Here is an 11,044-nt window from a genome sequence, read left to right as displayed (position 1 = left end):
TACCTGCATTCTGCCTGTGTGTACAAGTTTAGGAAGGCAAAGGTGTAGAGAAAAGCTAGATATCCTTCTTTTTTTTTTTTTTTAGATATCCTTCTAAATGTCTTCTACATGTAGGGAATGGGGGGGGGGAGATTCATGGAGCAGAAAATGTTTAAAATAAAAAGAGGGAAGATGGGATGAAGATAAGAAGAATGACAGAATATAAACAAGAGGGAAAGGTGCAGAGAATTGAGAAAATGAAGTTATGGATGCAAAGTGATGTAGATAGAGGGAGAAGATTATAGAAAGGATAATGTTTTGGGATCTCTCCTAATTCCAGGAGAGAAGTGTCCACAGGAGGGAAGTGTGCACCTTGCAAATATTCAGAGTATACAATCAAGCCCCTTGAGGGCCCACCCACATTCCCGTACCCACTTTTCCCAACTCTAACCCCAACCTCATGGCTACGTCCTATCCTCCCCACACAGCCCTCACAGACCTTTACTCAAAGTTATGACAACAGGATGCAATTTTTCAGCCTCAAGTTCTCTGAGGCCAGGTCCCCAGCACGCCTGCGGTGATGGCTGGGTCACGGCAGCCCCAGGTCCCCTCTGTCCTGAGAAGGTCTCTGTTCTGAAGGATCCTCCAATCTCTGGCACCAAGGACAGATGCTCAAGTCACCTTCTTCCAGGTTGAAAGGAAAGATCCTGGCTTCTGCTCAAATTAAACACGCAGGCACTGGCCAATCCCATACATGAAGATAGTATGCTTCGTTTGCATACTCCCGCCCAACGCGCTGTGGAAAAGCAAGGGCCAATGAGCCACTAGGGATTGACTGCCTTTGAAAACTCCCCAGAGGGTGTGTGGACAACAACAATAAACACCAGCACACTGGGAGGAATGGAAATGAGGGAGTGGGGAGAGAGTAGAGAAGCAGAGCTTGAGGAAAGGAAAGACATGTCAAGGGACAGAGCCTGTCAGAGGCTGGCCATGATCACTGCCGACCAGTCTGAAATCAATCCCTAGCTGACCCTCTAGGGGCCTTTCAGAGGCTGTAAATCACAAGAGAGAACATTGTCTCTCTCAGTCTCTGGTTGAGTCAGTGGATTAGAATCACCTATTTTGGGGGTTGGGAATGCAACTCCTTTGCCATCAGGCCACTATCAAAAGGCCCTACCACGGCTGCATTCGTGCTAAACCGAGTGTGCAGCAAACTGACAGTTCTTATCAGAAGAGGAATGAACGTTCAACTTCAACGTGCACCTCAACGGAGTCTTGGTCGTCACCCATACGGATGTGGCTAAGCACCCCTAACTCTTCTAAGAAAAATCTCACTGACAAAAGCTGGTGGGTCCTGAATGTCATAGTTAAAGTCATAGTCCTGAGGCCAGGGAATCACCAGGGGCCTGGACTTGAATCACAGGGGCCTGGTCAGCAGACTCTTACATTACAGTCTCTTCAAGGTGGACTTACGCACGCGGTTTGCAGAGAATCTCAACAGCTGGAGCTGTAAGCGGTGACTCAGGATGTATCTTTCTGTCCTTTGCATAGTCAATGCTTGTCTCCAACACAACTCAAACGCCTCAATTCTTCTTCTATCACAACTCAAAGGCTTCAATTCTTCTTCTTCTATCATTCTTATTCCTTTTCCAACTTTCACAAGTGTAAGAAGCTATTCCGAAGACCCAGTCTTGAAACACGAGGAGACACAAAAAGGTTCATTTGGGTCCTTTTCTTTGGTTTAAGATGTGTTTCTTCTCGAGTTCCTCTTGAAGACATGCACTCCATGTGGTGAATTTCCTATTTTGGAGTTAAATACATAATGTGTGTATGTCAAGAAATCACAAAAGTGTCCTGTTAGGGGAGCAGAATGTGAATGAAGTGTGTCTCTCTAAATATGTTTATGTCTGCCTTTCTTTTTAGATTGGGTGTGGACAACCATTCCAAACACTATGTTTCATTCACGTACAATGTGTTGTAGGCCACTGGGCATACACAGTGTTCAGTTATCTTTCTTGTCTCAGTATTGAAAAAGGAATTCTAGTGGTGTACAGTTAAGGTCTAACGTGTTCCAAGAGAAAGACAGGCTGTCTGATTTCACCAGCTTGGGAATTCCGTAAGATTGAACTTGCAAAACGCTGGCCTTGGAAGACTATGGGTAGTTTTACCCAGTTTTATAGCATAAACAGGAGTTGAATCCACCAGCTTATTCTGTAGGCCAAAGAGGTGACAGTTGACTTATATAAACATTACAGCCATGAATATGGGCCATTTGACTCGGTTCTACAGGATGAAGTATGAATAAGAACAATGGGACAGAAATGAAATCCTTCTTGCTATTTCTTTTCACTCTGTAGGAGCTCTTCAGAGAAATGTGTCTGGTTTTCCTGAAAAGATTCGCTCACGCTTGGGTCTGGTACCTTTATTTTGTGATTTTTGGTTTTACCTTTGAGGTAGTTCATTTATGTAGACTTACTTTTTGGTCTATGAGAATATTTTTCTTTGTAAAAAAAGTGTCAATGATTGAGTTGTGTCCTCCAAAAAGGTATGCAGGTACTGATGGAGTGAAGCTATGTAACAAAATGAAGTGAAGGGATAATTGTAGCTAGGTACTATCTAGTGGATAAAAACTCACAACCCTATGAAGAATAGATCTTTAATCGTGCTCTATTCCTAAACCATTCTGACAGTGTCCACCATACCAACATACTCAAGTCCACTATTAAAGTTACTATGCTAAGCTATTTTGTTGAGGGTCTTCTCTTTCTCTGACTCTTCATTGTCCAAAACATGATGTTCTGGGGAGCTCTGGTGGCCTAGTGGCAAGAAGCTGCAACTACAATCCCAGAGGCGCAAGGTTCGAATCCACCAGAGGCTCTGCCGGGGAAGGAGGGACAATCTCCTCCTGTACCAGTCACAGCTGATTTGACGGTACACTCACACAAAAATAATAATTAAAAAAAAAATTAAAAAAACAAAAACAAAGACATGATGTTCTTTTGCAAGGTTTTGCCCCTCCTAACAATATGCCCAAAAGATAATAGAAGAACTGATGCCTCTGAGTTGTTGTGCCGGACAAGAGTATTGACATGGACTGCTAAAAGAACAGGTCAGAGGCGCACGGTTCGAATCCACCAGATGCTCTGCCGGGAAAGGAGGGACAATCTCCTCCTGTACCAGTCAGATCTGATTTGACGGTACACTCACACAAAAATAATAATAATAATAATAAAAAAGAACGAACAGGCTTGTCCTTGGGAGAGTGAAACCAGGCTGCTCCTTGGAGGCAACGATTTTGAAACTGCATGTCACATACTTTGGGCATGTTGCACAGAGGGACCAGTCTTTGGAGAGGGCCATCATGCTTGGAAGGGTACAGGGACAGCACAAGAAAGGAAGACTCTTTGTGAGATAGACTGACGCAGTGACTAAGGCCATGGGAATGGGTGTGTTGGGAGATGATGAAAGTTGGCTCAAGAGAACAAAGAGCTCATAGCTGTTGTACATAGGGTCACTATGAGGTGTAAATGACTCAATGGCATATAACATGTGGGGGAAAGCTTCACCATCCTTGCATCCAAGGAGCGTTTTGGCTGTATTTTCTCCAAGAGTTACTGTTCATTTTCCTGGCAGGCCATGGAATATTCAGTACTCTTCTCCAACACCACAACTCAAAGTCATCAATCTTTCTATCATCTTTCATCACTGTCTAGCTCTCCCATACAAAGGAAGGGATTAAAAAGGCTGTGATTTCAATCCTTTGTAGATAAAACAGCTGTCATATGAGTGGAAGGACTCTTTTATTCCCATAACCACCCTGATTGATGAAAGGAAAACTTCCTTAAAGTGTACCCTATTAAGGCCTTTCATTTCAAAAAAAGATAAACTTGTTGGGGGGATGGGGTCCTCAACAGAACTAAAAGAATCACCAGGAGTGTCGCATGTCTAGTTGGACCCAACTTCCTGAGAAAGTTCCTTAACTTATAACCTCCTAAACGGTAATGGTATAAATTTCAATTTGCTATACAAATTCACTGTTGGTATCAGGAGACAAGAGTGTAGACAATGTGTGGTGCTGGAAGAATTCACTGTCAGTGATTTCTCCCAAGTATTAAGCAACAATGGCATCAGTTTGAAGGCTAAGTAACACCTGATCCAGGCTGGGACATTTTTAGTCACTTGCAATTTCCCTGAAAAGTGCTTAATGAATAAGGAGAGGACTAGAATAGATGTTGTTGAGCTGTGGTGCTTGAGAAGAGCTCTGACTATCTCACGGGCTATTAAAAGAGCCAACAGGTCATTTTTAAAATTAGTCATTACTTTTAAAGAACATTTAAAGAGATTTTGGATTTCCATTCATTGATTGTTGTACTTATCTTCCTGCCCAACCCGCCCCGCCTGGTTCACTCTTCTCTTTGAAAAGTAAAATGTCTTCATTGGTATACACCCCCAGGCCCACCCCAGAAAGCTCCACTATGCAACCTTCATTCTGGACTCCTGTCATAACCATAATACCCAATCATATATCGCTTTTAAAACTGTTCTCTCCCTCATCTGTTTCAGTGCAGTATACATTATTTATCCAGATTTTCTCAGTCTTACCCCCAACCCTGATGTCAGTCCCGTTCTACGACAGTGGCACTATGAAGTATTTTTCTTTTTGTGACTGAGATATTTCACTCGGCAGAATGTCCTCCAGGGTCAAGGAGGAAAACAAATTTTCTCCAGAACTTCAATTAATAAACCCAGAGGAAAATGAAGGGAACTGAAAGTTTCATTTTCTAAACGCTACAATAATTAGAACCACTGGAAATACATGTTGTAGAAATAAAAGAGTCACTGGAAAGAAATATGCCTAGATACAAAAGTGAACAGACAGAAGTATTAAGAAAAATCAGATTAATTGTTGCCTCAAAGTTTTTACAGTATGAAAACTTACATTTTCTAAATGCCACAATAATTAGAACCACTGGAAATACATATTGTAGAAAGGAGAAACAGCGGAAAGAAGTATCACTAGATACAAAAGTTAATAGAAGTATGAAGAAAAATCAGATTAATTCCTGCCTCAAAGTTTTTACCCTGTGCAAACTTAGTAATGATGAAATGTAAAATAAGGGAAATAAGCAAAGGACAAGTCTCAAAAATGGAAAAACAACAGTTTACAGACATGATGAGTCTGTGTAATTATATGGAAAAGAGCACTGGTACATATGAAAAACATAATACACTCAAGGTTCACTTCATCCTTATTTCTTATTTTTTTAATTAAATTTTATTAATGTTAATGAACATTTACAGAGATTTTGGGTTTCCATTCATTCACTGTTGCACTATTTCATCCTTATGTCTAATAGCCATTTTAAGAGGTCAACAATTCATCTTGGAGTGAGAAAGGACACAGTCCCACAAAAAGGACACAGCCACTTCCTCAAAGGCACATGGTAGCTGAGGGAGCCCAGCTTTTAATGAAGATTGCTTTCTCAGTCAAGGACATTTTACTGAAGGCCGTTGTGTGAAAGTTTGGTACCAGTAAAGATGAAAAAAAAAGAAAGGAATTATTATATTAAGATTGGTAAAAAAAAAAAAAAGGAATTATTTAAAAAACCCCACTTCTTTAGGATTGATGACATCGAGTTCTTCTTTGTATGACAGGGTGTGAAGGCCACCTAAAAGTGTGTCCCCATTTCTGTCCTTATTTGCACTGTGAATCCTTTCCTTCTGAGGTGTGCGGAACACGGGAAGGCCTTTTCACATTTCTTACACGTGTAAGGGCTCGCTTCACTGGAAGTTCTCCGGTGTGAAGCGAGTCTTGTGGCCTGGTGCAAGGTGTTGCTTGGTCCTGATACTCACAGGGACTCTTGATGGCGAGTTCTTCTGTGTGTAGTAAGGTGTGAGGAACACCTAAACCTTGTCCCACATTTCTGACACTCATAAGGCTTCTCTCCCGTGTGAATTCTCTTGTGCGTGTTGAGATGCGAGGAACACCTGAAGGTCTTCCCACACTCCGTGCACTCATACGGCCTCTCCCCGCTGTGAGTTCTCGCGTGGATCCTGAGGGACGCAGAGATGCTGAAGCCTTTCCCACACTCGGGGCATTCGTAAGGCTTCTCGCCGTCATGAGTTCTTGCATGCCTCATGAGGCCTGTGGACTGACTGAACGCCTTCCCACACTGCTCACATGCATAGGGCTTCTCTCCACTGTGAACCCGCATGTGTGTTCTCAAGTTGGACGACTGACTGAAGACCTTCCCACATTCCTGACACTGGAACGGCGTCTCTCCGCTGTGCGTTCTCAGATGCAGGATGAGGTAGGAGGAGCAGATGAAACCTCTGTCACACTCTCGACATTTATAGGGTTTCTCTCCGCTGTGTGATCTTTTATGCTTCTCAAGGGAACAAGAATAGCGGAAAACCTTCTCGCATTCCTGACATTTGTACGGCATCTCCTCACTGTGCGATCTGGCATGCTTTCTGACGTGGGCGTAACTCCTGAAGGTTTTCCCACATTCCTTACATGCGTAGGGCCTCTCTCCACTGTGCGTCCTGCAATGCTGCTTGAGGGACGTGGAGTACGCAAAGGTTTTCGGGCACAGGGTGCACGCGTAGGGCCTCTGTCCGCTGTGTATTCTGCTGTGCGTGCGGAGGTGAGAGGACTGACTGAAGCTTTTCCCACAGTCCTGACATGTGTAGGGCTTCTCTCCACTGTGGACTCTCCTGTGCGCAGCGAGGAAAGAGGAGGACCCGAAGGTTTTGCCACACACCTCGCACTTGTAAGGGTTCTTTTCACCGTGGGCACAGGCATGTGCGGTTAAACGTGCAGAATAGACAAAGCCTCTGCCGCATTCCTTACACACGTATGGTCTCTCTCCGCTGTGGGTTCTCTGGTGTATGGTGAGGGACGCGGAGGACCTGAAGGATTTCCTGCATTCTATGCACTCGTAGGGCCTCCCCGCCCTCGGAGCTCTACCACGTCCACTGAGGGCTGATGCCTCACTAGAAGCTGCCTCGCACAGCTTGTCTTCATGAAGGTTTTCTGGGTCAGGAATTTGCTTATGCAACACGATGGGGGACGGCTGATTAGAAGTCGGCTCAGATCCTTGATCTTCATGCTTAGAACTCCTCATGGGTGTCTTCTGGTTACGTCCACATTTCTCACCAGGGAGCCCAACCACAGGGTCCTTCCCAGCAGAGACCGAAGGCAAGTCGTTGGGGCATGTCTTGCGTTCACGGGCTCGCCTGCCACTGACCGCTCTTTTAGCCGTGATTATGGAAGAAGAACAATGGGGTGCTTCTCCTCGTTCGGTGTGGGATCTGGTTCCATGTGCAGTGGGATCCTTCACAGCTCTTCCACACTCATGGCCTTCAAGCATCTTTATTTCTAGGGAATTGCTGTGTAGCATGGGAAGAGGTGGGGTGTGGCTGAAAACATTTCCACTCTGATTGTCTTCATTATTTCCACAGCGCTTGTTTACCGTGTGATTTCTGCATTAAGAAAAAAAAAGGAATCTCAGGTCAGAAATAATTCTGTTACCTTACCCAACCCAAGGAGCCTAAGTGGTAATACTCTCAACTCTCGAGAAAGGAAGCTGGTGAGATTTTTGTCTCTCATTCTTTGAACATGTTGCTTAATCGATGAGTCCCGAGAGAAGGACATCAGGTTTAGAAAAGTGGACGGTGGGTGAAAAATAAAAAACATTCCTAATGTGTGTTATGCAGATGACACAACCCTGCTTGCCGAAACGGAGGAGGACCTCATGCACTGGCTGCAGAGCGTCAAGGACTGCAGCCTTTAGTATGGACTGGACTCAATGTCAAGAAGACAAAGATTCTCACCACTGGACCAATTGGTAGCATCAGGATGGACGGCCAAGAGATTGAGATTGTTCACAGATTCCGTTTGTTCGGCTCCACATTCAACACTCTTGACACCAGCAGCCAGAAAATCAAAACACATATTGCGATGGGAAAGTCTGCTGTTAGGGACCTCTCTAAAGTACTGAAGAGCAACGGTGTCTCTCTGGAGACTAAGGTGCACCTGATAGAGGCCATGGCCTTTGCTATTACTTGTTAAGAATCAGAGAGTTGGACAATGACTAGGGAGGATAGAAGGAGAACTGATGCCTTTGAGCTGTGGTGCTGGAGAAGAGTACTGAATGTACCCTGGACTGCCAAGAAAACAAACAGATTCATCCTGGAGAGGGTTAAACCAGGTTACTCGTTGGAGGCAGGATTCTGGGGCTTTGTCTGACATACTTTGGACATGTTGTAAGGAGGGACAGGTCCTTGGAGAGGGACATCATGCTTGGGAGGGTGGAGGGACGGTGCAGGAGGGGAAGACCCTCTATGAGGTGGGTTGATTCAGTGACTGGGGTAATCGGGATGGGTGTGTCAGAGGCAATGCGACTGGCACAGGATAGAGCGGGGTTTAGGGCTGTTGTACATAGGGTCGCTATGAGTCACAAACGACTCGACGGCACATAACAACAACATAACACTGAAATGCATTATCATTACCCGCAGTTATCCTAACAGGCTAATAATGTCTGCATAGCTGGTATTGAGAGGGTGGCCGTGTGTTGAACTGTTGGACATAGTTTAAGGATGCAGCTTAAGTCAACTGGACAGAAACAAGCGCCAACAGGACACACATACTGATGGCCTGTGGTTTTCAACGTGGTGGTGCTCTCTATAGTCTTGTAAGTAATCCCACCTCCCACACGGATCCCAAGCGTTCCAAGCTCCTGAGTAATATGCATGGCCAACCTCTCAGAACCATCCAACACTGGGAGAATCCTTCAGAGTCAAGAGCTTAGAGGCAACCGATTTGCATCCTTGGCAATGCAGACAGTGCCTTCCTTTCCAGGAGCAATGGATAAACTATTCTGAGCCAGTGTGAAGCCCTGGTAAATGTACACAAACACATATACGCACACAACAGCCCTTAGAACCTTCTTTTCAGGCAGGGTTCCTTGCTTGGATTCCACTCACCTTGAACGTGTCTGCTGGTGTTGACGCTGATTTGAACGGCTTGGAGATTTGCAGAGGTCCCCTAACATGGAGGACCAGGAGGGATTCTTCAGGAAATGGACCATCAAACGTTCCTTGGACAGCTTCTGTCCCTTATGAAGAGTCTGGGAGACTGAGTCAATAGGCCAAGGGGAGTTTCAGAAGTTAGAACAACAATGTCAAGAGTCATCGTGGGGTGGGGGAGGAAGAGGCTGATTCTAACGAAGAAACGCTTTATCACATCTCCGGCTTCAACACTCTTGTTTGCAAAAATAGTGAAAAAGCTATTTTCTAGCAAATAACATCATGAGAATTGAGAACCATGGTGACCCAAGGGTCATTCAGAGAGCCAGTCACAAACACCACAGACACAGGACACAGTAATATAAAAAAAGAGAAAGAATTTCCATGAAAGTAGGTGTGAGATGTTTACTAATGTGACCTCAGTCAGTGCAGGGAACTCAACATGTTTGCTATGCCCAACAGATCTTTTGTTTTGAGAAATGGATGAAAATTCAATGTCCTCTGTGCAGTGTGTCTTTCAGACCATTCCTTCTTTCCTGTAAACTCTCTCCTCAGTTTCAAACCATCCATCTGTCTCCCGAACAGAAACCCCACAGGGAATACTCCCCTAAGAGTCAACAGGACAGAGGGCAAGGATTTCAATCACAAGAGAAATGATTTCTCCCTTTAATGCACAGAATTTTCTGTTTATAGGAACACGAGGATATGTGAATGCCAAAGACCTGGGGGCCTGGCATCCGCTGTTTCACAATGTGTTCCCATTCCTCAGCTCAAACACTGCTGTAAAGTTAACAAGTCAGTGTTTACCAATGAAGGAATAAAATGTAGATTAAACAGGTACAGCGAAACACTGCCCACATCATTCTTAATTTTAAACTATTAATCCCTTGCTCTGGTTTGCACCACAGCCTATTGGTCTAGGTATAGATTTTGGATGAGCACCATGAAATATTCAGGGACTCCCATTCTTCTCAATATTAGCCATTGTTTGACCCATAAAGTCCAACGTCTTTGCATAACAGAACACAGGCAGGCATGCTTTTGGCTATTTTTTGTTTTCACCCAGGATCCATCTGACGTAGGAATACTTTGGCCAAGTTGCTACAAAAGGCACCTTTTTTACTACAGAGCTTTTCTGCAAGACACAATAAAAGACCTAAAGAAATGGAAAAACATTCACACTTCATGGACAGGAAGATGCAATATGGTGAAAATAATAATCCTACCAAAAGCAGTCTATGCAATCCTGATCCAAATATCAAATTCATTTTTCAAGGAGATTGAAAGGGAATTGATAAAATTTAGTTGGAGAGACCAGAGACCTCGAATAAGCAAAACACTTCTGAGAAACAAAAATGAGGTTGGAGGCATAGCATTCCCCTGACCTCAAAACCTACTATACAGCAGTGGTAACCAAAACAGCATGGTACTGGTACATGCACAACAACGAATGCAACAGAACTGAGAACCCAGAAATAGACCCAGCTATCTATGGTCAACTGATATTGGACAAGGAAATCAAAGATATCAAATGCAAAAATGAAAACCTCTTCAACAAATGGTCCTGGCAAAATTGGACTTCCACCTGCAGAAAGCTGAAACAGGATCCCCCATCTCACACCATACACAAAAATCAACTCAAGGTGGGTCAGAGACCTGGTAGTAAAGGCCAAACCCATAACGTTCTGAAGAGTCAAACTGGAATCAAGCTTAGAGGCGCTAGTTCAAGGTATAAAGAGACTGTCAAATACAAAGAGAAATGCACAATCTAAAGAGGATAAAATTGATGCATCAGACCTTTTAAAGATTAAATCCATGTGTGCATCAAAACCTTTTTCTAACAGGGTGAAAAGAAAACCTACAAACTGGAAACAAACATTTGGTAATATCATCTCAGACAAGAGTCTTATCACCAAACTTTAGGGGCTACTCTTGGGCCTCCACACAAAAAAGAATGATAACCTAATTACAAAATGGGCAAAAGAGATGGAAAGAACTTTCACAGAGGATGATATTCAAATGGCAAACAGAC

At 43.9% G+C, this 11,044-nt stretch overlaps 2 protein-coding genes across 2 annotated transcripts in view; both read right to left on the bottom strand.

Annotated features, from left to right (window-relative positions):
- LOC102877247 (melanoma antigen preferentially expressed in tumors-like) overlaps nt 1–9 on the bottom strand; it is a 39,053-nt gene extending 39,044 nt beyond the window's left edge. The window contains exon 1 of the mRNA XM_006901788.1: nt 4–9. Coding sequence (XP_006901850.1) covers nt 4–9 — 6 coding nt within the window. The remainder of the gene's footprint in view (nt 1–3) is intronic.
- Nucleotides 10–5,828: 5,819 nt separating this feature from the next.
- Nucleotides 5,829–7,106, bottom strand: LOC102876851 (zinc finger protein 135-like). The gene is made up of 2 exons (XM_006901787.1): nt 6,470–7,106; nt 5,829–6,310 (listed from the first exon to the last, which is right to left on the bottom strand). The coding sequence occupies exons 1-2, from the start codon at nt 7,104–7,106 to the stop codon at nt 5,829–5,831; spliced, it is 1,119 nt and encodes a 372-aa protein (XP_006901849.1).
- Between the last annotated feature and the right edge of the window lie 3,938 nt (nt 7,107–11,044).

The sequence above is a fragment of the Elephantulus edwardii genome, unplaced genomic scaffold, assembly GCF_000299155.1.
Source record: "Elephantulus edwardii isolate Elephantulus edwardi_28Jun2011 unplaced genomic scaffold, EleEdw1.0 scaffold00344, whole genome shotgun sequence".
NCBI classification, from domain to species: Eukaryota; Metazoa; Chordata; class Mammalia; order Macroscelidea; family Macroscelididae; genus Elephantulus; species Elephantulus edwardii.
The sequence above is the reverse complement of the archived record's forward strand: the minus strand, read 5'-3'. Positions and strand labels throughout refer to the sequence as shown.